The sequence below is a fragment of the Salvelinus fontinalis genome, chromosome 14 (assembly GCF_029448725.1).
Source record: "Salvelinus fontinalis isolate EN_2023a chromosome 14, ASM2944872v1, whole genome shotgun sequence".
NCBI lineage: Eukaryota > Metazoa > Chordata > Actinopteri > Salmoniformes > Salmonidae > Salvelinus > Salvelinus fontinalis.
The window spans coordinates 40,087,654-40,115,341 of record NC_074678.1 but is presented as its reverse complement, the minus strand read 5'-3'; the positions used below and the strand labels follow the sequence as shown (position 1 = coordinate 40,115,341).

The window sequence follows — 27,688 nt, the reverse complement described above, 5'->3', positions numbered from 1 at the left end:
ACCACCACCCCCTGGGGAATCTCTCGACCACATTTATTACAGTCCAGAGATTCACACAATGGTCAATTCCTGAGACATTTATTTGATGCAACTTCTATTCTTCCAACAAAATACTGATCATGACACTTCCCAAAAGCAATCCAAATTTGAGCCATCTCACAAAAACATATCAACTATTTAATACATAAAACAAGAGTCACAAATTACAACAATATGCTCTCAACCACAGTCAAGTTTTTTTTTTTTTTTACGTAACTACATACACAGTAGGCCTACTTACTTTTAAAACCTTTTCCACCTAACATTCAACTTAATTGCTTTCAAATTATGTTTTAGGCATAACATTTTTCCACTTTTTTCAACAGTCAAATAAAAGAGAAAAGCCGTAATCAAATGTACCACTACCACAACTGGCTATAGTGCTTTCATCGATAAAGTACCGGATGTTGAACTGAAATGGCCATGTGAGATTACAGCATCAAGGAAAGGGAATATCCGGTGAGCCTTTTAGTTATGATTCGAGAAATACATGACGATCTCCCTCATATTCTACAAATGTATATTCAATCCTCGCATTGTCTGAAAAGACTCACAACACTCAAACAAAAAGGGATGGATTCAAGCCCTAAAATATAAACCATAGCAACATTGGGGGAGAAACATATCAAGTAATTCAGTAGGCTATGTAACATCCTTTTGTCCATATATGTTCATATTTACTACGCACAGAAACCTACAACAGCCCCAATGATATGAACATTCCTATTCAGAGCAAGCATACAGTAATCCTTTCACATACTTCACACTTAAGTGACTAGTACCAAAATATGTTCAGTTAAGAAACACTAGTTAACACTGAAAATACATCTTTGTTATAAATATTGTTTTGAAAAACAACAAAATGTCTAACCCCAATTTAGCTCAATAAGTAACATAGAAATCACCCAAGTATAAAACATGGTTAGAGATATCGATACAAACATATACTGTATACATTCACGTTGATTCAATTGAAAGATCAAGCAAACTACAGTACATTACATCATAAATTCAATATTTGTTTTTGAAACTTTAGAAAAAAATGCTTATCAAAGTTGGTAGCATGGATAATACGGTATAAAATTACCTCTTGGTAATGTTTGGGGCAGAAAATAAAATGACTCAAGAGAAAGCATAATGTACACTTGAATGTTAGAGGTAGATTCGCATGAAAAAGAATAACCACCAACTAAAATTGGCAAAATATAGAACAATAAACTAAAAATCAAGCCATGCAACAGAACCAGCTAATTGATTGTGAGTATACAAATGGAGATCCCATTTATTCACAAATTCTAAAAAGGCCATTGAATGGCATTTATTTTCTTGTTCATGAAAATCAATCCTATACAGAGTACATAAAAACAGTCAAAAGTGGTCTCTACTGTTTTGAACACATAAAAGAAGTGAAAACAATATAGCAGCTAGATATCTACGAGAAATTTGATTTCACCTGTCCAGTTCTTTCACATCCGTTTCCTCTAGACCAGGTATTCCCAAACTGGGGATTCCGTCGGGGGTATGCCCCAAAAAAATGTGATACACATTTTTTAAATGTATTTACAAAAAATAAAATAAAATCACATTTTCAAACGGTCCATTTATATTTTCTCGCCTGATTAGCCTCGTTTCACTGCCAAAAATAAAATTAAACCATCAAGTGTTCAGCAAAATAACAACACAATGTCAAATACAGGTAGCTTACTCAAATAATTAACATCCAATCACATTAACCGTTTCTTGCTCGCGGGAATTCCACTAACGGTCCGTATGTAGCCAAACGTAGCTGCTGTTCATTCCGTTTGTAAGGCCCTCGTCCATAGAGACACACCAGCAGTACTACACCTGCACCTGTCAACGACACAAGTTGTTCTGCTTCCATGAGCACATCCAATGCTAGCACCAGTAATTCTACATTTGTTGTTAGCCCAGCTAGCATGGACACTGACAATTGTGAATCTGATGCAGCCGAAGAGCTTCTGCCCCGAACAACAGACAGGGATATTGGACCATCGAAGAGGCGCAAATATGATGAGAACTACATTGATTTGCGGTTCACTTATATTGGGAGTAGTGCCTTTCCTCAGCCACGTGGTGTTATATGTGCAAAAAGCAACAGATACCATTAATAAGAAAGGGCTAGAAGCATCTTATATGGTGAGCTACCGAGTGGCTAGGACAGGCAAGCCGCATACTATTGTGGAGGACTTAATTCTTCCTGCTGCTGCGGATATGGCTGGGACAATGCTGGGGGAAAAGGCCAAAAAAACTATACAGACAATGCCTTCATCAAACAACACTGTTTCACGACGCACCAGTGACATGGCAGGAGATGTTTTGAAACAATTACTGCTTCGCATACAAACCAGTGAATTCTATGTGTTACAGCTCGGCACAACTCCTGGTATATGTCCGTTAATCCTCTTCTGGAAACCAGGACAACAGGAGAGGATATTTTTAAAGTACTGGACAGCTTTGTGACATCAAATGGACTTTGGTGGTCAAGATGTGTTGGTATATGTACTGATGGCGCAAAAGCCATGACAGGGAGACATAGTGGAGTGGTAACGCACGTGCAAGCAGTTGCTCCCGACGCCACTTGGGTACACTGCAGCATCCACGAGAGGCTCTTGCTGCCAAGGGTATGCCTGACTGCTTGAAAGATGTTTTGGACACTACAGTGAAAATGGTTAACTTTGTTAAAGCAAGGCCCCTGAACTCTTGTGTATTTTCTGCACTATGCAACGATACGGGCAGCGACCATGTAATGCTTTTACAACATACAGAAGTGCGCTGGTTATCAAAGGGCAAAGTATTGACACGTTTTTTTGAATGGAGAGACGAGCTTAAAGTTTTCTTTACTGACCATAATCTTCACTTGTCTGACCGCTTGCATGATGACGAGTTTCTCACACGACTTGCCTATCTGGGTGATGTTTTTTCTCGCCTGAATGATCGGAATCTAGGATTACAGGGACTCTCCGCAACTATATTCAATGTGCGGGACAAAATTTAGTCTATGATTAAGAAGTTGGAGCTCTTCTCTGTCTGCATTAACAAGGACAACACACAGGTCTTTCCATCATTGTAAGATTTTTTGTGTGCAAATGAACTCAAGCTTACGGACAATGTCAAATGTGACATAGCGAAGCACATGAGTGAGTTGGGTGCACAACTACGTAAGTACTTTCCCGAAACAGATGACACAAACAACTGGATTCGTTATCACTTTCATGCCCTGCCTCCAGTCCACTTATCGATATCTGAACAAGAGAGCCTCATCGAAATTGCCACAAGCTGTTCTGTGAAAATTTTATTTAATCAAAAGCCACTGCCAGATTTCTGGATTGGGCTGCGCTCAGAGTATCCGCAAATCGCGCTGTTAAGACACTGATGCCCTTTGCAACCACATACCTATGTGAGAGTGGATTCTCGGCCCTCACTAGCATGAAAACGAAATACAGGCACAGACTGTGTGTGAAAAATGATTTAAGACTGAGACTCTCTCCAATACAACCCAACATTGCAGAGTTATGTGCATCCTTTCAAGCACACCCTTCTCATTACCCTGTGGTGAGTTATTCTCAATTTTAGATGAACAAATAAAGTTTTATATGTAAGATGGCTAAATAAAGAGCAAAATTATTTATCATTATTATATTATTATTTGTGCCCTGGTCCTATAAGAACTTTTTGTCACTTCCCACTAGCCGGTTTGTGACAAAAACTCACACTCATTCTTATGTTTAATAAATGTATCGTATAGTGTGTGTGTGGCAGGCTTACAATGATGGCAAAAAACAACATTTGAGAGTGCACTGACCCTGGCGCTAGAGGGGGTACAGCTGGACGTTGAATGTTTGAAGGGGCACGGGACTATAAAAAGTTTGGGAACCACTGCTCTAGACAATTGAGATGCATCTCAGATTTGGACTGGAAGGACCAAAACAGTTGATATGAGTTGATATGGTTAACAGTGTCAAAACAATCTCCAGCCACTATCCCTACAGTGTTTGCAGATCTGAAGTTACCCAGATAAGTGTTAGCAATATGGTAATGGCTCCGCCTAGGCATCCAATAGCTTTCCCCATATTGCTTATACCTATCCAGTTCCTCCATATCTACAAACACTGAAGAAGTACAGTAGCGGCTGGTGGATGTTTTCAGACTCGTGACCCCTACATGGGGGTCTCACTGTTGCGATGCTTCACTGAGTCGTTTTTCTGGCAGATGAGCTGGTAGGGCTTCTCATTCTCTTCAATCACTGAGTTGCCCACCTCAACATCCTGGCTCTGCAACTCCTGGCGAGACAGGTGCTCCACGATGCCTGCCCCGATAGAGTCCCCCAGCACGTTGGTGGTGGTCCTTAAGCGATCCCTGCACAGGTACACCGACATTATATAGTGCACGCACAAACACACACATTGACTCTGAACTGGAACTGGTATATAGCCCAGCTATTGCTATTTACTGCTGCTCTTTAATTATTAGTTTTTCTTATCTCTTACTTATTTATTTTTTTTCTTAGGTATTTTCTTAAAACGGTATTGTTGGTTAAGGGCTTGTAAGTAAGCATTTCACTGTAAGGTTGTTGTAACCTGTTGTATTCGGGGCATGTGACAAATGCAAATTGATTTGATTTGATTTGCACACACACACACACATACATAGATACATACACACGCTTTGTCAGGGTCTCAACCCCTGCTCAGCCACACAAAAAAACAAGGCAGTCTTTGGGGTAATCCACCCATAAGTAATCAACCCAAAATGTATTCAAATGGTTTCCAACCACAATACAACACCACAGCACAAAATTAGATAGGGCTAGTTGTAAACACTTCATTAATTACAATAATCTGATGTGCATAATGCATCAATAACCTGTTCTAGTGGGGTGGCGGCCTCAAAGTGACATTTAACCAGACTTACAGGAACCAATCCACAGCGATGATCAGCGTTATGTCCTCTGTGGGCAGTCCCACCGATGTCAATACGATTACCATGGTAACCAGACCAGCCTGTGGGATGCCTGCTGCGCCGATGCTGGCAGCTGTTGCTGTGATACTGTGGAGGAGGTGGCGACAGCGCCATTTAATAACAGAGACAAACACACACACACATCGGGGAGTGATATGAATATAGAGAAGTATAAATCAACACTCCACGGTAGAGGTTAACCCTCTTGGTAGTGAAGTCAATAGAAGAAAATCAATAACATGGAGGAGTTCGGCAAAGACCACAAAATCAATCTTATCAAGACCAAGAAAAGTCTTTGTTATTTTCTCTTCTTCAACTAATGTGGACATAAAATTAGCTGATATAGCCTTTACAAGTATTTTACTGTAAGATTAGTTCAGTTCAAACATGACTTAATAGGTCTGATAGTTGAAGGGCAACAGAGGACTTGCAGGTTGAATCAAGGACTTTTTAACTGACCACCCACAAAGGGTTCTCATGAATAGGGCCCTCTCTGATGAACTGGCACTGAATGCAGGGGCACCCCAGGGGTGTGTCCTTTCACCGTTGTTGTTCTCTATCTACACTAGTGAGATGAAAATCCAAGGAAACAATGTGAGCCTTTTCAAGTATGCGGATGACATGGCTCTGGTGAGACTATTTTTCAAAGATACTAAGTCAGATGGGGACAGCTATTTTAAACAGGCCAACAACTTTCAATAAAGGTGCCGGTCAAGTACCCTCCACATCAGTGTGGACAAGAGAAAGGAGCTGATCATCAATGACAACAACCTTCCAATGTCCCAAACACTCTCTCTGAATGACCAACCAGTGGAGGTGGTTGAGTGTTTCAAATACTTAGGGACACAAATTGATGACAAGCTGAGCTTTACAGAGAATGCAGCGTATTTTTTTAAAGCAAGCCAACGCCTGTTTTTAATCAGGAAATTGAAAGGGGTTTGGGGTCAGCCAGGTTGTGGAGAGGGTGTACAGCAATCTGGTGGAGAGCTTCTTCACGTTCAATATGACGTTCAGTCTGGTATGGCAATACGTTCAGTCTGGTATGGTAATCTGAGCGTGAGGAGCAAAAGCAAACTGACCAGAATAGTAAACACAGCCAGCAAAGTAACTGGTCAACCACAGGCACATTTGAGCCGTCTGTCCACAAGGCAACCAAAAGGAAGCCACTGGCTGTCGTTGGCAACACCTCCCACCCTCTACACCCTCAGTTTGAGAGGATTCCCTCTGGCCGGCGCTTCAGAATGCCCATAGCCAAGAACAATGTGTTTAAACATTAATTAGTTGATTGTGCTGTTGGACTACTAAATGCAACATAAATTGTATCGGTATATACACGTATCTATTTATCTATTTAACAGTGCAGTTGGGGCAGCGGTCAGTTGTGAGTGAATCTATCAATGTCCTCTATGTTTCCAGTGTATGCAGTATGATGGACTGACTGGTTTAAATGTGTGTGATGTGAGAATGTTCAGTTGAAGTCGGAAGTTTACATACACCATAGCCAAATACATTTAAACTCAGTTTTTCACAATTCCTGACATTTAATCCTAGTAAATATTCCCTGTCTTAGGTCAGTTAGGATCACCACTTTATTTTAAGAATGTGAAATGTCTGAATAATAGTAGAGAGAATGATTTATTTCAGATGTTGTTTCTTTCATCACACTCCCAGTAGGTCAGAAGTTTACATACACTCAATTAGTATTTGGTAGCATTGCCTTAAAATTGTTTAACTATGGGTCAAATGTTCCACACAATAAGCTTCCACACAATAAGTAGAGGTGAATTTTGGCCCATTACTCCTGACAGAGCTGGTGTAACTGAGTCAGGTCTTTCGGATTGAGTTCAGGGCTTTGTGATGGCCACTCCAATACCTTAACTTTGTTGTCCTTAAGCCATTTTGCCACAACTTTGGAAGTATGCTTGGGGTCATTGTCCATTTGGAAGACCCATTTGTGACCAAGCTTTAACTTCCTGACTGATGTCTTGAGATGTTGCTTCAATATATCCACATCATTTTCCATCCTCATGATGCCATCTATTTTGTGAAGTGCACCAGTCCCTCCTGCAGAAAAGCACACCCACAACATGATGCTGCCACCCCCGTGCTTCACGGTTGGGGTGGTGTTCTTCGGCTTGCAAGCCTCCCCCTTTTTCCTCCAAACATAATGATGGTCATTATGGCCAAACAGTTCTATTTTTGTTTCATCAGACCAGAGGACATTTCTCTAAAAAGTTAGATCTTTGTCCCCATGTGCAGTTGCAAACCATGGTCTGGCTTTTTTATGGCGGTTTTGGAGCAGTGGCTTCTTCCTTGCTGAGCGGCCTTTCAGGTTATGTCGATATAGGTCCTGTTTACTGTAGTTATTGATACTTTTGTACCTGTTTCCCCCAGCATCTTCACAAGGTCCTTTGCTGTTGTTCTTGGATAGATTTGCACTTTTCGCACCAAAGTACGTTCATCTCTAGGAGACAGAACGCGTCTCCTTCCTGAGCGGTATGACGGCTGTGTGATCCCATGGTGTTTATACTTGCGTACTATTGTTTGTACAGATGAATGTGGTACCTTCATGCGTTTGGAAATTGCTCCCAAAGATGAACCAGACTTGTGGAGGTCTACAATTTCTTTTCTGAGGTCTTGGCTGATTTCTTTTGATTTTCCAATGATGTCAAGCAAAGAGGTACCGAGTTTGAAGGTAGGCCTTGAAATACATCCACAGGCACACCTCCAATTGACTCAAATTATGTCAATTAGCCTATCAGAAGCTTCTAAAGCCCTGACATAATTTTCTGGACTTTTCCAAGCTGTTTAAAGGTAGTCAACTTAGTGTATGTGAACTTCTGAACCACTGGAATTGTGATAGAGTGAAATATAAGTTAAATAATCTGTCTGTAAACAATTGTTGGAAAAATTACTTGTGTCATGCACAAAGTAGATGTTGTAACCGACTTGCCAAAACTATAGTTGTTAAACAAGAAATTTGTGGAGTGGTTGAAAAACAGGTTTTAATGACTCCAACCTAAGTGTATGTAAACTTCCGACTTCAACTGTATGTGTGTGTGTGTGTGATCCTTTTAATGTAAAGTGATGCCAAAGATAAATGTCCATCTGGATGGACAATACAGTTTTATTCTATTCTATATCACATTGATAGCATTGTGACTTATCAGATTGTGTCTTTAGACTGACCTGATGGTGAGGATCTGGCCAAAGTTGAGTTCCATGTCGTTGACTTGGGCGATGAAGATGGCTGCCACGGCTTCGTAGAGGGCAGTGCCATCCATGTTGATGGTGGCACCCACGGGCAGGATGAAGCGTGTCACTCTCTTGTCCACACGGTTGTTCTCCTCCAGACAGCGGAAGGTGATGGGCAGGGTGGCAGAGCTATGGCAGGAGTGGTAAATAATGGAAGACCTTGTGAGATCATAATAGTCCGAACAACAACTAGAGGATGTCCCCAGGGAAATGTATTAGCCTGACCCTGAATCAGTTCATGAGTTCATACATCCACCTAGAGGAATTGCAAAATCAGTTTATGTACCCACCCTGAATCAGTTCATACACCCACCTAGAGGATGTTCCCAGTGCTGTGATGAGGGCCTGCAGAAGGCCAGCCATGAAAGTGTAGGGGTTCTTCCTGGTGACCAGGAAGTAGAGCAGGGGCAGGACAACCAAGCCGTGGATGAGCAGACCCACGATGACAGACACCGTGTACATCCCCAGCTGACCTCCCACCTCGGCCAGATTCTTCATCTCCACGATCTTAGCTGCTATGAGGAACAGGATGCCAACTGGAGCATACCTGACAGAGAGAGGGAGGAGGAGAGAGAAAGACAGAGATAGTTTACACTCTCGCCTATTACAACAATTCCCCCAAAAGCAACTGTTTCGAGAGATATACTGTATGTGAGAAGTAATGGTAGGGGCACGTTAGAGTTCATTAGCATGTTACTTTGTGAACACTAATCTGACTACTGACCAGATGATGATGGCCACCAGGCGCATGATGGCTTCGTTGAGGCAGTCGAAAAAGTCCCTGAGGGCCTGTCCTTGCTGCTTCATGCTGCCGATGACCAGGCCGAAGCACATGGAGAACACCACCAGACCCAGGGCGTTCACCCCGTTAGAGGAACCAGACACAGGGATCATCTCTACCACTGTCTCCTGGAGCAGGAGGAGAACAGCCATCCATATAATATTTACATTTTTCCAAAGTAACAGTAGCTCTTTTCTCCCCCAAAGGACTTTGGGGTAAGTCACCCCATTCACCACTAATATGTATCACCCACCTGGATGGTCTGCAGCACTCTGCTCATGTTAACAGCCAAGGCAGCCTCTGTAGCGTTGAGGGAGTCAGTCAGACTGAGGGCAACAGTCACGTTCCTCGTGTGGATGGTCTTCTTGTATACCGTTTTGTACTGATATATAACACATATTTTGTTGTAAAAAAAAATCTACCGTAGCAGTGTAAAGTATCAGTCCTCAAAAATATACTGTAATGGTGAGTGAACATTTTAACTCAGTGTATTGGGAATCGGCAACATGATCAATCATGTTGAAGTGAATTCCCTTACCTGCTTGAAACAGGCTTCCACCAAATTAGGAGGGAACATGTTCCTGAAAGATAAACAATGGTAAAGTTTTTTTCCTTCAGCATCTATCACAGTGAATAAAGGCCAATAAATGATTCATACCGCATATTGACACCGTAATTTAGATCATACAGTAGGTTATTCACCTGATGAGATCCAGGAAGGCGTCAGCTGCTTGTACCGGCTCTATGGTACCGCTAGAGGCCACTGGGCTGTCCCTATGGCCTTTCCCTGGTTTGATGACGATCACAATGACTATGCCTATGAAGACAGCGATGAGGGTGGTCACCATGTAATAACCCACAGCCCGCATTCCCATCTTCCCAGATGCTTTGCTGTCCAGAGAGGAAATACCTGCAAGACAAGACAAAGTTTATTCCTTTCTCATGAACACTCTAGGTACTTCCACTGTACCAACTCACTTTGAAACTCAACATTGCAAGAAGTTGTATTAGGGTGAAGAACAGTAGCTTAGTATGAAAAATAGTAGCTTGCAGGAGGGGTGAGCGATCACCATAATATGACAATCATTTTGAGTTTGAGAAAAGCAATACATACATGCAAATAATGACGCTAATAAAGCAGAACTCCTGTGACCAGCTACCTGTGACCAGGCTGGAGACGATGAGAGGCAGAACCAGCATCTGCAACATCCTCATCAGCAGCTCTCCCGGGAAGGCAAAGTACTTGATCTCCCTGAGGGTCAGGTTGTGGGGCCGCAGGGCGAAACCCAGCATGACACCTGGACACACACACAGGGGACATGATTTCAAGGCTGGTGCGTTGATGAAGAATACTGTATTTCAAGTCATCTCGACACAGACTTCTTTACCTATGGCTACAGCTCATATACGTGTGTAATTATAATAATACTGCAGTTATTATTGTTTTTTAATTAAAATTGTATTAACTATCAACAAACTACCCATAACCTTAGCCTTAACCCTTAACCCCACCTTAAGCTTTGCCCTAAACCTCTCGTCTACTTGCCCAGAGCCACTGCTGAGATGGTGAGGAGGACAAAGAGGTTGCGTCTCAGGAAGCCCTTGACGCTCTCCTTAGTGATGGTGCTCATCCTGTCCTTGGTGCTGGCCGCTCTCTTCTGCATGACCCTATGTAGCCGCCGCCAGAGGCCTCGATTGGGGAGGGGGGGCTTGTCAGCGTCCTCGTTCAGGAAAAGGCTGCCAGTGTTGGGGGGCTTCTCATTCACAATCAGCTCCAGCACCCGGTCCAGGAGGCAGGTTTCGTGGGAAACTGGAGGAGAGAAAAAGCCCTGCCTTATCTCAGCTCATTGGTCACCATAGCAACACCCAGGTGTAGCACGCGCTCCAGCAGGTACATTGCACTGGTCATCCCCAAAGCCAACACTTCCTTTGGCCGCCTTTCATTCCAGTTCTCTACTGCCAATGACTGGAACGAATTGCTTTAAGAATCAGCTGTCTGAGCAGCTTACCGATCACTGTACCTGCACACAGCCAATCTGTAAATAGCACACCCGACTACCTCATCCCCATATTATTACTTACCCTCTTGCTCTTTTGCACCCCAGTATCTCTACTTGCACATAATCATCTGCACATCTATCACTCCAGTATTAATGATAAATTGTAATTATTTTTGCCTCTAGGGCCTATTTATTCCTACGTCATTACTCTTCTACATCTGCACACACTGTACATAGATTTTTCTATTTTTCAATTTTTCTTTTGTGTTATTGACTGTACGTTTGTTTATGTGTAACTCTGTGTTGTTGTTTTTGTCGCACTGCTTTGCTTTATCTTGGCCAGGTCGCAGTTGTAAATGAGAACTCTCAAATTGTAAGGGGTGCATAATCGGTGGCAGGGAAGTCAGACGCAGGATAGCAGAACATGGTAATAGCCGGAGCAGTTTAATAGCAAAACCCACGGCATAAAAATAACAAGAATAATTGGGTACAAAAACCCGTCGCGCACCAAACAACACGTGCACAAGCACTTACAATAAACAAACCCACACAAAGATATGGGGGGGAACAGAGGGTTAAATACACAATAAATGATTGAGGGAATTGGAACCAGGTGTGAGGAAAAACAAGACAAAAGACATGGAAAATGAAAAGTGGATCGATGATGGCTAGAAGACCGGCGACGCCGACCGCCGAGCGCCGCCCGAACAAGGAGAGGACCCGACTTCGGTGGAAGTCATGACACAAATGGCCTAGCTCGTTAAATAAAGGTGAAATAAAATAAAAAATAAAAAGAGAAGATGGAGACTATAAGCATTATGTTATAATGCAGTGAATAAACAGTGTGCATGAAGTGCACAGGAGCTCTTGATAGAGGAGTTGGTTGGAAATATTGATCAATTAAGCACTCAAGAACCTGATGGTCATTGCTAATATTTAAAAAGTGATGGATGAGCTTTGATGAAATGCATGACAAATACATACAGTGCAGGATCACAGCTCTGCTGTTACGTCCGTTATTGGAAGGAGACCAAGGTGCAGCGTGGTAGGCGAACATCTTACTTTTATTTAAAATGAACACCAAAACCAACAAAATACAAAACGAACGTAAAATTCTGCAGGCTATACAGCAACTAACAAAATCAAGATCCCACAACCTAAGGTGGGAAAAAAGGCTGCCTAAGTATGATCCCCAATCAGAGACGATAGACAGCTGCCTCTGATTGGGAACCATCAACAAAGAAATAGAAAAACTAGAATGCCCACCCAAATCACACCCGACCTAACCAAATAGAGAAATAAAAAGGCTCTCTAAAATCAGGGCGTGACAGTACCCCCCCCCCCCCCCCCCCTCCAAAGGTGTGCAAAACCTGACTCCATAGAGGAGGGTCCGGGTGGGCATCTAGCCTCGGTGGTGGCTCCGGTTCGGGACGTAGACCCCGCTCCGCTCGCTGATCCCTTCGCTTCCGTGGAACCGGACCGTAGATCGTCGCCGGAGGAACTAGACCGTGGATCGTCACCGGAGGAACCGGACCGTGGATCGTCGCGGACTACGGACCGTAGATCGTCGTCGCAGACTCCGGACTGGGGACCGTCGCTAGAGGCTCCGGACTGGGGATCGTCACTGGACGCTTCGTGCCATGGATCATCACTGCAGGCTTCGTGCCATGGATCATCACTGCAGGCTCCGGGCCATGGATCATCACTGGAGGCTTCGTGCCATGAATCATCACTGCAGGCTCCGGGCCATGGATCATCACTGGAGGCTTCGTGCCATGAATCATCACTGGAGGCTTCATGCCATGGATCATCACTGTAGGCTTCGGGCCATGGATCATCACTGGAGGCTTCGGGCCATGGATCATCACTGGAGGCTTCGTGCCATGGATCATCACTGGAGGCTTGTGCCATGGATCATCACTGGAGGCTTCGGGCCATGGATCATCACTGGAGGCTTCGGGCCATGGATCATCACTGGAGGCTTCGGGCCATGGATCATCATTGGAGGCTTCGTGCCATGGATCATCACTTGAGGCTTCGGGCCATGGATCATCACTGGAGGCTTTGTGCCATGGATCATCACTGGAGGCTTTGGGCCATGGATCACCACTGGAGGCTTCGGGCCATGGATCATCACTGGAGACTTCGTGCCATGGATCATCACTGGAGGCTTCGTGCCATGGATCATCACTGGAGGCTTCGTGCCATGGATCACCACTGGAAGCCGGGTGCGTAGAGCTGGCACAGGACACACTGGGCTGTGAAGGCGCACCGGAGACACAGTGCGCAGAGCCGGCGCAGGATAACCTGGGCCGAGGAGGCACACCGGAGGTCTGGAGCGTAGAGCTGGCACAACGCGTCCTGGCTGGATGCTCACCCTAGCCCGGCAACTGCGGGGCTCTGGCACAGGACGCACTGGGCTGTGAAGGCGCACCGGAGACACAGCGCGCAGAGCCGGCGCAGGATATCCTGGGCCCAAGAGATGCACAGGAGACCAGGAGAGCTGAGCCGGCACACCGTCCTGGCTGAATGCCCACTCTAGCACGGCAAATGCGGGGAGCTGGCACAGAGCGCACCGGGCTGTGGATGCGTACCGGAGACACAGAACGTGTAACCGCAAAGCATGGTGCCTGAAGGGTCACACGCTCCTCAAAGTGACTGTCTTGCTCCAGACTCCAACCCCTCCAAACTCTTTCGTCCCTCTCCACTGCCAACCACTCCTCGCTCAAACGGTCCAAGAATTCCTCCTCGGTCTCGGACACCCCTCAGCACCGACGCCCACATCATCTGACCCCCCCCCAAAAAACATTTTTGGGGGCTGACTCTCGGGTTTCCGTCATGTACTCTCCTCCTGACCACGCTGCTTGGTCTATTTGTGGTGGGATCTTCTGTTACGTCCGTTGTTGGAAGGAGACCAAGGTGCAGCGTGGTAGGCGAACATCTTACTTTTATTTAAAATGAACACCAAAACCAACACAATACAAAACGAACGTAAAGTTCTGCAGGCTATACAGCAACTAACAAAATCAAGATCCCACAACCTAAGGTGGGAAAAAAGGCTGCCTAAGTATGATCCCCAATCAGAGACAACGATAGACAGCTGCCTCTGATTGGGAACCATACCCGGCCAACAAAGAAATAGAAAAACTAGAATACCCACCCAAATCACACCCCGACCTAACCAAATAGAGAAATAAAAAGGCTCTCTAAGGTCAGGGCGTGACATCTGCACTGAAATACGAGTTATTTTCTGAATGATGATCTTCCTACATGGTCCAAGGCAATCCTTGTGGAGGCAAACAGTGTGTCTGTAGCTGATGCCCTTCCAGATCTTTCTCTGAATGGCCTTTATATCTCTACAGCTTCCCCCAAGGATCAACACTAACTAGAGGTGACCAGTGGCAACATGGTCCACAGTGAATGTCCTCCTATTCTGTCTTACTGCCCATTGATCTTCTTTGTTCATTGTTTTGTTCCCGCACTGTAGAAAACAGTGTCTCTGTTTTAACGAATCAGCGGATCAAGTCATCCGGGCGGCAGGTAGCCTAGTTGGTTAGAGTGTTGGACTAGTAACCGAAAGGTTGCAAGATCGAAATCCCCGAGCTGACAGGGGACCCTGAACAAGGCAGTTAACCCACTGTTCCTAGGCCGTCATTGAAAATAAGAATTTGTTCTTAACTGACTTGCCTTAGTTAAATAAAGGTAAAATAAAAAACAAAAAAATCCATTGTGATACTTACCTTGATTGAAACGTACTAACACTGTTTTACAATGAATCATAAAGCCACAAATAACTGTGAATGGGGTTCTATTCAGTCTCACATAGTAGGCTTAATTGATGTGGGCATTGTGTGCTTCAATAAGTGGATAAAATGACGGAATTCTTTATGCAGTTATTATTCAAATGGATGGCCACTTGTGAATCCTTTCACAAATCTATTCATTAGAAACAGAAAAGCATTATTGTGCTGCATATACAGTGTGCAAGCTATGTCAATGAATGCCCTCCAGAAGAATGAAATGGGCCAGGTCCAAATCATATCATATACGTAACTGATCCCAGGAAATGTACCTATTACGTACCTTAATAATCGACCTTTACTCCCAAAAGGGTGAATTCAGGCAGCATACAGGCATTACTGTACACTCAATGAAGATCCAACCACATTGGCAGCTCTGTAGTCAACATTATATTTCTATTGGCGAAGTTCTTTATGTTTCACCCTAATGAACACGCCCTGCGTGTCCTCCCTGGCAAGCTGGCAGGCTGGCAAGCGTTGCCAGTCCTGGTTCAGACGCTCAGCAGTATGGTATTAAAGTTGCATACATTTCTGACTAGATGAGTCCCTGGGCGTCTCCTCCCAGGGTACAGGTAACCTACATTGGCCTGGTCCCAGATCTGTCTGAGATATAGCCAACTCCTCTGGGAAGAATTGTCATGCCATGTATGGAGAAGTTGGGTAAAAAACACATTCAGATCTGGGACTAGGCTAGCATAGAAATGACCCCATTTTGTTAGAGGAGATAGTATTTCACGCCTAACAAGAAAGCCTTGAGCCTCTTCCAACTATCCTGCAAAAATATGCAGGAACACAGAGTACTAAAAGTCATTTTACAGTATAATTCTAACATCTTACCGACAGAAACAAATCAAAGCTTTTCTAAGCAAGATTTGGAAACAAAGAAGCAAAATCACTGTGGGAGATCAAACAGCTCAGTTTCTCAGAGACACAAAGTTTTTGCAGAAAATATAATCTGGTCCCTTTTAGCTACACAACTTAATCTCCCACTCGTGGACCCTTTTTCCAAGCGGACTCTATCTGCCTTACCTTTAGCATACTCTTTAAGCGTTATAGCATACTCACCACTCATGGTTTAGTTTAGGGATTCTCTTCGAACAGTCCAAAGCCTAGATAAAACTGATAACATGTGCTGTCCAGAGACTCAGGGCCAGAGTGACTGGAGGTGACACTTCACTAATCTGAAGTAGTCAGACTTGAAAAGGTCTGTCATCTCGTCTGATCTGACCTTCACATGCCTGCTCTGCCCTCCCTTTCTAGCAAGCAAGCATGCACACACACACACACACACACACACACACACACACACACACACACACACACACACACACACACACACACACACACACACACACACACACACACACACACACACACACACCACTACAAAGCCCTGGAACAACAGCAGGTACAGTTTAACCGCAACCTACCCTACCCCTTTCCCACTGTCCTAGCCAACATTAGTATCCCCGGCAGTCTCAGGGCTGGAAATAGCAATACATAATACATAACAAAGCAAACTAATTTTTTAAAATTTGGTCCTCCACATATTTGTTAATTCATATAAATACTATTTTTGTTGGTGCACATTGCATCAACACCACTGACACTACTCTACCATGGGCGTGGTGATAAACCAGCAGAGCAGAATCCTTACAACTAGCCGTAATCCTAATAAATGGTTAACAGACATACTGACTGAGCATCAGCAAGTGAGTTGTCAGTGTCAGCTGTGGGAGCTCTTTTTTTCCCCTTTTCAATGATGGAGGAAATTAGCTGTTGTCGTTGTCTTTTTTTCTCCAAACACCGACTGACAACAAATCTGGACAATTAATAAGTTATCATTTAAATGTATATCCTATTTAATCACTGTTAATAAAATAGGCAAAGAGAAAGATACCCTGTTTCTGATGCTTCCTTTCTTGTCTTCACGGATTAAGATGGTCTACAGTCATGGAGAGGTTCTCTGGTCCAGGTGGAACGTCTTCAACTGATGGTTCTTCACTCTAGGTCATAATCGTACAAATGTAGCGTTTAAATTGCAATATTAGCACTTGATAATCAGCTTTCATAGTTGGTACCACTTATAGGAGTCATGAAATCATGTAGCTATGAACCGAGAAGGAAAGAATTGAAACCGGTGAAATACATGTTTTGCATGTGATAATTAACCATTCATTTAAAATGAATACAACCCAAAAAAGTAGGCCTTGTTATATTTTCATACCTTATCTCAAGACGGTCCTCACACGGTATGGTTCATTCTTTCCTTGCCTGCTTTCCACTCACATAAAGTACAGTAGCACACACATCTACAGTTAATTTTAATTTACTACATGAGCGTACGCGCTTTTTCTCCAGCCCTCTGGCGCGATAGAAACACGCCTTGACATCGAGCAGAGGTCTGCGTGGGAGGAAAGAGGTTAAGAGTTTTTCTGGCGCGAAGAAAAGACACCTGCTGCCCATCCGAATCGGCAGAGCTCAAATACAGGAGCAGAGTCCCAATGCGGGCGGTATAGTGGTTATTGCAATAATAATAACATAGATAATTTGCTCTCTACTGGCCACAGTAATTGCTCAACCAATTAAAAGTGTAATCGATTTGCTGTCATTATAGGGATGACTGTGAGGTTGACGATATTTTTGTTCTTCAGAAAACACATTTTAATATATATATATTTTTTTACATCTCATTGAATGTTGTGAACTTGGGAGAGAGAGGGGTGAAAAGGTATATACACCCTGCTCTTATTTCCATGACAACCTGCCTTCCTGCAATTGCTCCGGGTCTGATTTTAGCAGCTCAAGGAAACCTTATGTGTAACATTCAACTCCTGACTACCCACACTCCCACCCACACATTGTTTTAGGCCCTCTGCGTACACAAGCATTGCCTCAATGCGGATGTTCTAAAACTTTTTCAGAGGGCTTCAAATAACTCCTTGTTCAGAATCCATTGGCTCCTCATCATCATGTTATTGACATTATAGTATTTTCACTGAAATATCACCATTAAATTCTCCAAAGTAGTAAAATAATGTTAAGTATTGGAGCTGTAATGTGGGTGAGGTCATGCGCTAGTATATGTTTATCAATAGAAAAAGGTGTATACCCTTGAGACATTCAATCATGTGAGTCTTACCATTGTTTCTTCAAACTCAGATATTGTCCTCTTATAGATGTGAATTAGACTGATTTTTATTGTTGACAAAAACAACAACGGTGATCAACTGTGGTTTTTAAGGACAAACAGGAAGTGCATTGGACATACTGGTTGTACTGTGAGAATTTGACATTTCTAGAAAAACTGTCCCAGGGGGCCTTTACATAAGTCAGATGGAGACGTGAATACCATCCATCTCAAAATAGTATGCAATGTTTAGCCTAGACAAAGTTCAAGCCAAAAGAGTTCTTAATGGCTCAATAGGCCATTTTTCTCTGATACTTTTTACAAACAAGTAGGTTATGGTCTATCCTCTATTTAGTGTTTAATTAGAATTAAATGTGTGTCTCCTAGTTCTGACCAAGTATGAGCAAGGTTCTTTCTCTAGTTTTTTTCCCATTCAAACTGTGAAGGTTCCCACTGGGCAAAAACTGGTTGAATCAAAGTTGTTTCCACGTCATTTCAACCAAAAAATACAATGTGATGACGATGAAGCTACTTGGAAAACTGATTAGATTTGCAAAAAGTAATCAACATAAGGGCATTTCATCTTTTTTGAACCCAACTTTTAACCTAAAACCAATGACAGAGTGAAATGTTTTGTTGATTTTACGTGGAATTCATGTTAGTTGACATCTCAACCAAATGCATATCAAAACTAGACGTTAAAATGACATCTGCGCCCAGTGGGCTGGAATTGTCCAACAGCTGAATACTGTTAATTGTGTGCTGCATTATTTCACTGTCTTAAGTGGTGAACCATCATCATAACCAATGGCTTGAAAATCCATTTCCCTCAGAACAAGCAGAGATTGGAAGCTATGGTTCCATGATCACATGATTCCAATCTGGTATCTCCAAAGTGATGGGAGCAGATTGCATCACTATGGAAACACAATTGCCCTGTCACAACGTGGGAGGTTTGGACCATGTATGATCCACATTTAGCCAGATACTTTCTACAGAGAAGTGCATAATTAAGGCATGTCATTTGCAGGAAAGTATGTGTGATGGGTGATGGCTCCATTGTCTTGCATGACATCTGAATTGTTAATTAAATCAATGTGATTTTCTCAAGTGTGAAATGGTTGCTTGATCCAATGTAAATCAGTACAGATAAGGGAGAAAAAATAAGAAAGTCTCCAATTCTATCTCTGGCTTTCAAAAAGAGTCCAGGTTATTAGTAGAATATCAGTATGAATAGTTTCTCAATAAGCTTATTGTTTTGGCATAGTTTTGGTTTGAGTTTACTTCAATGAAATGATTTCCTCTACATGAACAACTACTCTACTACAGTTACTACAGTATTATTTATTAGAAGGTGATTATCTCATAAAATCCAGTTACCTAGCAACAGGCAAACAAGAAATCTGTGGTCAACCACATCCACTGTAGCCCCACGTAAAATCTCCCTGCAGTGTTAAGGCAAGTGGAATGCCGCATGCTTCCCTCTGCAGTAGACCCCCCCCAAAAAGTCAGTCCCGATGAGACAAACAATACTCTTACTGATGTCTTCATGTCAACAGACTCACTCTCTCTCTCATAAGGAGAAACACACCCACACAATGTGTGCGGCGCATGCAGTTTCCTCATCAATTATTTCTCAAAAGATTTTAGCTAGCATCTCACTGAATCGACCCCCCCCCCCCCCCCCCCCCAAACAAAACACAAAATGTTTTGGATAGCAGAGTTACCTCTCACCTGACCTGGTACAGGGACCAGTAACCCATGATGGGACCACTTCATTAGTAAGACAATTAAGGGAAAAATAGTGTCATGTCTTCATCTTTGTTAATGACAGTCATGAATGCAAATATGCTGAATTGGATAAAAGATGCTGATGTGATGCAGGGATGTTATTCTTAAAGGAAGATGAGGGAGAGGATGGACCTGGCTGCTCTAGGCGGGGCATCAGGTGTTGTTGCAACACCTGCAGTTAAAAGGGGAAGGTTTGTTATTAGACAATGTTTGTTTTTAGACAAGTGGCAATATTAATCCTTAAGAGTTAATTGACACACCCGCGAGAACAAAAATCCCCATTAGAATCTGTCTGTTTAAACTAGAGATATCAGATTTTTTGTGAGGGCTGCGTCTCCATCCACCGCATCCGCGTATGTCGACCTTCCTCAACTGGGATGGAAAGTGGCAGAGCTACAGCACTGTTTCTCAGACATCCCAAAAATCGCTCTTCTCACGAAAACGTATGTAGTGTCAGAAAGGTTTGGCCTAGAAACAAATATGACCACACGATCATGATTGTGTCACGGGACTCGATGGTGCCACAAGTGTCAAGGACTCATCTGAAGGTAACCCGGTACCAGTTAAAAAAAATAAATGGAAGTATGGAGGTAGTTTAGTGCCAACAAAAATGTGTCCAATTTTTACAAATATTTCCTGAGCTTTCTTATATCTCCTAGATATAGGACAGACACTTCAAAACCTTTTTCCTTATGATACATTTGTTGAATGTCTCTTTTGCCATCTATGAATGTGTTATTAAATGTGTTTCTATTGACCCCCCATATAAAATGCCTGAGCACACAGGGAAAGGTCAGGTAATAGATTTGCTGCTTTGAAATGTCATCCAATTACTTTCGAGTTGGTGACATGAATATATCTATAGTGGTGATAAAGGCCATGCAGATCAAGACAATTTGACAAAATACAGTACAATGAACAAACAATATTGAAGATCACATCTTTCAATATGACAATTAGAAGAATCAACCTATGAAAATACTGTATCACAAACACACATCTGTTTTTCTATTGATTAATATTCTACATACAATGGTGGATGACGGGGTGATGGTAAGCTGTGGAACTGCCCACACACACCATGAATCTATGCACACACCAGGATGATCCAATTACTTCAAATCTAACATTCACACTTTTTTCTCCACCACTCTTATGCTCATTAACACCATTTAATTAGCAGCTGTGAATCTGTGAAGAACAGCTGCTCTTCATGGCTTAGCTGATGCTGGGGGTTTTTTCTCACAAAAACAGCTAGTTTTGGGATATTTCTTCCAACATCCAGTGCACACTGGGAAGGTAATATCCCTGCTCATGTCTTATAACCAAATATTCTCTTTTTCTCTATCCATCCCCCTGGGACCTACAGTATGGGTGACAGTCTATGGGTGACAACCACAAATGTTGTAAAGTGCCTGACAAACACATAATACCACAAAAAAGAAAGCAATCTTTCAGTTCATTTTTGATTTATGTTAAAGAACATTCGGAAAGTGTCCAGTATACAATCATATGCCAAAATGGTAATTCAAAGGTTTTCCTCATATACTTGGGAGTAATTATAAAATAGATATTTTAACACAAACGACATATTGATAGAAATCAACTTTGTAGAAAATGTTCATGCAAGGCTACATTTATCAAAAGGTTGGGCAGTCTTTTGAAGTGTTAATTCTTTATAAAGTTGTGTGTAGACTTAGTTACATCACTCTGCCAATGATATACAGTATAATGATAATCTCCCAATTCAAAGAATTCTAGCAAAAACAAAGCCATACAAAATATTGAATTAGTAGAACATACTAGGATGTGTATGTATATTAGGTACTATTGTAATCCACATTACAACATTACTTTACCTTTGATTCATTTGAATAGTAATTGATAAGTTTGGATTAAAAAAGTGCGGCATCGCTGTGTAAAACATGGCTGAGGCAGTGAAAAAGGATATATTACTGAACTATATAGGAATGGAAAAGAGCATGAATACTAAAACCCTATAATTTAGTGGTACTCACTAGAGTGTAATTTGTATTCAAGTGTATTCAAACGTCTCATTTCATTTGATCCTTCAACGTTGGTTCAGCATGCAACTAAAGTGTATTAGCTGTCTGACATCAACCAGCAAGCAACCTAATTAACAATCCAACATGCCACTTTCTTTATATAAACCTGAGAAAGAAGGCACTTAAAGTTGACTATACCCTAGCCTTGATTTCCAGGCAACGATGGCAACACCAAATGAATTATACCCAGAGGGTTGAGAATGAGAAGTAGCTGTCTTCCTGCTACACTACCTACAAAAGTCCAATCCTCAAATGAGTATTACAGTACTTGGTAAACAAGTACAATTAGAGTATAATGAAATATAAAGTATGCAGTTTGGCTGTGCTTGTTACTTTGGTAGATGCACTGCATGGATAAAGATACCAAAATAAAGATATATCGTCCAAGCCCGATGAATATTCATTAATTTCGACCAACACAGAGCAGTGTTAAGCACTAAGTGTTCCATTCTTATTAATGCCATACATCAAACATAACTCATATAAACAGGAAGCCTCTATGGAATACATACAAATTACCGTAGCAGATAAATGCTATGTGCGTTGTACGCATGTGTTTGCAAAGCATCCTCTATCAATCTACAGTTTCTTGACATTGTTTTCCTTTGGCTTGTAAAGACATCAACTTGAAAACATAAAATTATTAGTTGGCTAAATGAAAAATGACAGATCATTAACTGTAATGAAGTGTACTAATTACTTAAGTAATGCTCATGTCAGCTAGTAAAGGCATTAATGATCCCAATAACTTGTACCATATTGGTTCTATAGTGATGTTATAAAAGAGTTGTACCATGTTTGAATTAGGAAAATGTGAGTAGGACTGTAATCAATTTAATTTCAACTCCATCAATTCAGGAAGTGAAAAATCTGTGAAGGAAAATAAATGGCAATTTTCAATTCTTGAATATCATTTTCTTACCACCGCCTAAATTGACAGAATTTATATGGAATTCACCCCAACCTTACAGTTTGCAAGAAAAGCTTTGGAATACTGTGCTCTCGGTCACTGGCATTGTCTGACGTCAGATAGCCAACTCAGTCTGCAAAAAAGGACTAGCGGTGCATAGGAGGGACGCCACCTGTCGAAAGACAATGAGGTCACCAAGCTGCTGCTACTGTTTGGAGTCATTACATCATAGAATGTTTGACAGCCTGCTCCAGTGATTTCCTGGTCACCAGTAGCCGCACGACATCTTCGTTCTTCTTCGTCAGCCGTTTGCGTGCCTGATCGTGTGTCACCATGGTCATATCCCATCCATTTACCTGGTGGCAACAGACATCAATAATTATAATATTCTTCTTTACAGAAGTGGTGTTGGAGGGCCAGTAGGAGGCACTATTTCCTCTGGTCTAAAACTAGTTCCCAATGCCCCAGGGCAGTGATTGGGGACACTGCCCTGTGTAGGGTGCCGTCTTTCGGATGGGACGTTAAACGGGTGTCCTGACTCTATGAGGTCATTAAAGATCCCATGGCACTTATCGTAAGAGTAGGGGTGTTAACCCCGGTGTCCTGGCTAAATTCCCAATCTGGCCCTCAAACCATCATGGTCACCTAATAATCCCCAGTTTACAATTGGCTCATTCATCCCCCTCCTCTCCCCTGTAACTATTCCCCAGGTCGTTGCTGCAAATGAGAACGTGTTCTCAGTCAACTTACCTGGTAAAATAACGGTAAAATAAATAAATAAATAAAACAGCAGGTATTATTCCTGATGTGAGGTAAGTATAATATCTGGATTGAATAGTGTGCTGGTCTTTTACAGTCACTCGGCAAAGTCCAATCACAACTGAAACTGAGTAAATGGTGCCACCTTGTGGAAATGTATCAATAAAGTAAAACGTCATCCCGGTTAAAGGTAGACTCAGTGATTTGACGTAGATGCAGAAAGTAAACAGCATGGTGGGTCAATATCCACAACTCAGAGCGTTGAAGCGTGAGGCTTAACTTCTCTGCTGTTTTGGTGCCCTGGCCAGCACGCTGTAACAGCGTGACGCAAACCCATGCGCAGATACTGTGTGACTGAGTCTTGAATCTCGCTCATTTCAATATCTGCGGTGGTGCTGAGTCTACCTTTAACCCAGAACTAAAAGTATGCGTAATTTGGTCAAATGTATGTTTACGTAATTTGTCCAAGAGGGATTAGGTAACAGGTCTCGAGGCCAAAAGTTTGAAACATGCATTTCTACAAATATTTTGAAGTTTACCTGCATTACTTTGTCTCCCATCATCAAGCCTGCAACTTCTGCTGGTCCCTCTGGTGTCACCCGTGTCACATAGATGCCCTGTGATCACACAGCCACAGAAAAAGACCAAAACAACAAAAGAGAAATATGTGAAAGTGTAACATCTGTGCATCTACATATAACATGTATTAACTAACTAGCTTCAATAAACTGGTTTGATTATAGAACTATAAAATGCCACTATTTGTGTAACACTGTATGCTACTGTATAAGATGAGCTATCTGGGTCTGCGGTGTTGCTACCTGAGGCTACAGTTGATGTGTTCAGACCTGCTTCTCTGATGCCTTACGACTGATGTTAATGGAGTTTGGCCAGAGCTGAGCTCCGTGAGAACTGACAGGGAGAGTATTTTCCCTGTTTAACTCGTACCTTGTCTGACTTGTCTTCAGAGAAGGGGTTCTGGCCAGGGTCTTGGTCTATTCCTCCTCCAATGCTGAAACCCAGGATCAAATGTTCACCCTGGCGGAGTTTGCGGATTTCTATCCGTTGCTGTAAAACACATGAACATTGGGAGTCGAGCTTGGAGAGGAAAGAATTCAGAACTTCAACAACCATCAAGTAGTTGTTATATTCCCATTCCACCATTGCAATAATAAAAATGTGGTAAATGAATAGAATGTAAAATTGATTGCTGAGCACTGTGTTCCCTTTAAGAATGTAGAACACTACGGTTATGAATAGGCTGTAGTTCCCCCGAAGGAACAAAGAGAATCCCACTGTCGTGTGAAGTCGAGTGACCGGCTGAAAGGGAAGCCCTCTGCCACCAACTGACTGGAGACAGATTATTTCTCAGTCTAGCTATCCCCGTGGTCCTCAGACAGCTGCCCTCTCATTAGAGCAGATGGAGAGTTCTGGCACATCCAGCTCGCTGCTCTTTACAGCACAAAGCCAGTCTGTGTGATGGTGAATAAGAGGAGCCTCAGCAGTGTGGTTCATAGTGTCAGTGGTTCAAAGTTCTTCCAACCACTGCACTCAGTGGTCAACATGGTCAACAATCATTCAGTGGATCTGAAGTTCTTGGTGATGAGAACACGGAAACACTCATGGAAATGTATAACGCAGGCTGACCATATTAACAGAAAGATCAACCCAAAGTATCTGTGTAACCCATTGTTCACATGACTGACACCAGATTTGTCAAAAAAGATCAACCAGAAAACAGCAGCATACTATGGCATTCAACTTATAGAGTGTATGGAAGATAGCTGTTGCATAAGAGTGGGCAACACATACTAAATCATGCAACTAAATAAGATTGGTACGTGTAGCCTGTAGCCTAAATCACATAATTTTGTCACTAGGCTACTATGCAATTACTCCATGACTCATATTTCTTGCTGATGTTAGGAATAAACAGTGTGTTGCGAGGAATCCCATCGAAAGCCTCCTGTCTGATTGTATCACCGTCTGCTATGGCAACTGCACCGCTCTCGACCAGAAGGCCCTACAAAGGGTGGTGTGAACAGCCAAGCGCATCACTGGGGTTGAGCTCCCAGCCATTGGGGACTTACATGCCAGGCGGTGTCTAAAAAAGGCCCGAATTATTGCCAGCGACACCTACCCGAGACATGGACTGTTCTCCATGCTCCCGTCTGGTACTGGTGCATCAAGGCTCAGACCAACAGACTGCTAAACAGCTTCTATCCCCTGGCCATAAAACTACTACTGCTGCAAAAATGATTATTGATTGCCATTACCATTAGTATCTATCCATTGTGTTCTGTTGCTGGTCATTATTACTCCGTTAACTCAGCTTTGCACACTCTTGGCATAGTGGGACTATCACTTGTTTTTCAACAGGACAATGACCAAACACACCTCCAGGCTATGTAAGGGCTATTTGACCGGGGGGGGGGGGGGGTGCTTGTACCCAAGTTGTCTCAGATAACTAGGTGACGCCTTCCTCTGAAACACTTCACTTTCATGCATGTAGCTTAGCGAACAATTTGGCTAATGCTAGCTGCTATCCATAGTGAAGAGATAACAGGCTACTAAAGAAATAAAATGTTGCCAAGACAGAAGTGTAACATTAGCTAGCTAGATTAATTTACTTTAGGTTAATACTAGATTGCGCATATGAAAAGGAAATGCATAGCCCATTAGGTTAAATTAAATTCTCCTAAACTGTTAGCAAGCTAGCTACAGCAGTTTCATAGAATCTAAAAGAAACAAGGCTGACAACAAACAGAGAAAGGAGTAAAACGTTGATAGGTAGTTGGATTATCGAACAGCAAAGTTTCGAACGAGTTTTGCTGCCAGAATGTAACAATTTTACAAGGGTCAATTCGAATAACCAGGATACATTGTCAAGAGTAGAAACAAGCAAGCATGACCACAATATTACATTCACTATTGTAAACAGTAATACTACAATGTGAAACCGATTTTTTTAATGAAATACCTCAGGTAGGTATTTATAGTTTGCATCGAGGCATTGCTTGAAAGATTGTAGGCCTGGACAATGGATTCCGTAGCTATTGAATGAAGAGTAACGTTATCATTCCAAAACTTACCACAACAGCAGTAACTGGTTGTCCTGGGATGAAAGACATTGTTTCAGACTGGTCAGACACTTTTGTGTTTGTCCCCGGTTGCAAATAACTCAACGGTCTAAAGTCGTTTTTGCGCCTTTCATTACATACAATACTCGAAGCAACTTGCTAAGCGTGAGTAACAACTAGCAAATGATTCCTGGCATGTAAAGGCAGGGTTGGTGATGTCATACTGCCTTCCGTGGTTAGTCATCATCATGGATCCTGTAATGTCCTGGGACAAGGTTGGGGTGTAGCCCAGAAAAGGGTTAGGCAGGCCCGTTACAGTATTTCTCTTTGTTTGTATGATGGGCATACTACCTGCCAATTAAGAAAATAGTTATTATGTCAAGAGCTTTACTGAATGCCCACTACTTTTTAAGGACTTCATTTAATTGGCAACTGGAAAACTCATGTCATGGAGGATTCATTAACACTAGAATAAATGGTGGTCTTTCTCACAGAATTATGCTTTGTGTTTGACAGGGCATGCATCTCAAGGTAACTGCCTAAAATCAATGGCCTCTTGGCCTTTTCTCCTGTGCCCCAGTTAGCAAAATGACTCTGGTGCAGCTGTGGGACACATACTTTGTGTTTTTTCTGGACGTTATGCCTGGGTCAAATACTGCATCGCCATCAGATTAAAAAGGATCTGGTCCACAGAGTGCAGACTGATCAAATTGAAATGTGTGGCCCTCTGTAAAATTGTTAATTGTAAAAAGTGTGGCCCATATCTGGTGCAAAACGATTGTACTGCACAAAGGTTGAGTTCCCGCCTAGATTCCCGACCCAGAGGGTGGCTAGATGCACGCTGCCACACTGACCTTATATGGGGATATATTAAACCTGCTACTCCCCAAATCACAGTTAAGTACTCTGCTATCAAATTATGTATTTAAATTAAAGAGCAGTTGCAGATGTAGTCAATCAAATATCTATCTGGTTCATAAAAAGTTGCAACAGGTAACATGAAGCATAGGAAAAACAGACAGCTTCTGACATGTAGTGCACAGAATGGTAATACACTGAGTGTACAAAACATTAGAAACACCTGCTCTTTCCATGAC

General features: G+C 42.5%; 2 protein-coding genes across 4 annotated transcripts; both read right to left on the bottom strand.

Moving 5' to 3' along the window:
* Positions 1–62: 62 nt before the first annotated feature.
* Positions 63–18,947, bottom strand: LOC129810826 (excitatory amino acid transporter 1-like). 3 transcript variants are annotated; one of them, XM_055861755.1, is made up of 12 exons: positions 17,083–18,947; positions 16,756–16,861; positions 10,602–10,865; positions 10,216–10,353; positions 9,758–9,965; positions 9,594–9,636; positions 9,309–9,437; positions 8,999–9,183; positions 8,588–8,821; positions 8,209–8,403; positions 4,972–5,106; positions 63–4,416 (listed from the first exon to the last, which is right to left on the bottom strand). In XM_055861755.1, the coding sequence occupies exons 3-12, from the start codon at positions 10,717–10,719 to the stop codon at positions 4,218–4,220; spliced, it is 1,584 nt and encodes a 527-aa protein (XP_055717730.1). In that variant the 5' UTR covers positions 10,720–10,865; positions 16,756–16,861; positions 17,083–18,947; the 3' UTR covers positions 63–4,217. The 3 variants fall into 3 exon arrangements, with proteins under 3 accessions (XP_055717730.1, XP_055717729.1, XP_055717728.1); XM_055861754.1 differs by lacking the exons at positions 16,756–16,861; positions 17,083–18,947 and adding an exon at positions 15,921–16,119 and having other exon boundaries at positions 63–1,890; positions 4,317–4,416; XM_055861753.1 differs by lacking the exons at positions 16,756–16,861; positions 17,083–18,947 and adding an exon at positions 15,921–16,119.
* Positions 18,948–21,228: 2,281 nt separating this feature from the next.
* LOC129810833 (tax1-binding protein 3-like) lies at positions 21,229–26,818 on the bottom strand. The gene is made up of 4 exons (XM_055861768.1): positions 26,604–26,818; positions 24,460–24,579; positions 24,051–24,128; positions 21,229–23,108 (listed from the first exon to the last, which is right to left on the bottom strand). The coding sequence occupies exons 1-4, from the start codon at positions 26,640–26,642 to the stop codon at positions 22,974–22,976; spliced, it is 372 nt and encodes a 123-aa protein (XP_055717743.1). The 5' UTR covers positions 26,643–26,818; the 3' UTR covers positions 21,229–22,973.
* Positions 26,819–27,688: the final 870 nt, after the last annotated feature.

What these genes read in the sequence shown, in the direction of transcription:
- LOC129810826 (XM_055861753.1), bottom strand. An exon ending in CGTCTCCAGCCTGGTCACAG is followed by an intron (nt 9,966 to 10,215) that starts GTAGCTGGTCAC and finishes CTTGTCTTGCAG; the next exon opens with GTATTTCCTCTCTGGACAGC. An exon ending in GCACTGGGAACATCCTCTAG is followed by an intron (nt 8,404 to 8,587) that starts GTGGGTGTATGA and finishes CTCCTGCCATAG; the next exon opens with CTCTGCCACCCTGCCCATCA.
- LOC129810833 (XM_055861768.1), bottom strand. Translation starts at nt 26,642, where the DNA reads ATGTCTTTCATCCCAGGACAACCAGTTACTGCTGTTGTG. An exon ending in CTGAAGACAAGTCAGACAAG is followed by an intron (nt 24,129 to 24,459) that starts GTACGAGTTAAA and finishes GTGTGATCACAG; the next exon opens with GGCATCTATGTGACACGGGT. An exon ending in TGGGAGACAAAGTAATGCAG is followed by an intron (nt 23,109 to 24,050) that starts GTAAACTTCAAA and finishes TGTTGCCACCAG; the next exon opens with GTAAATGGATGGGATATGAC.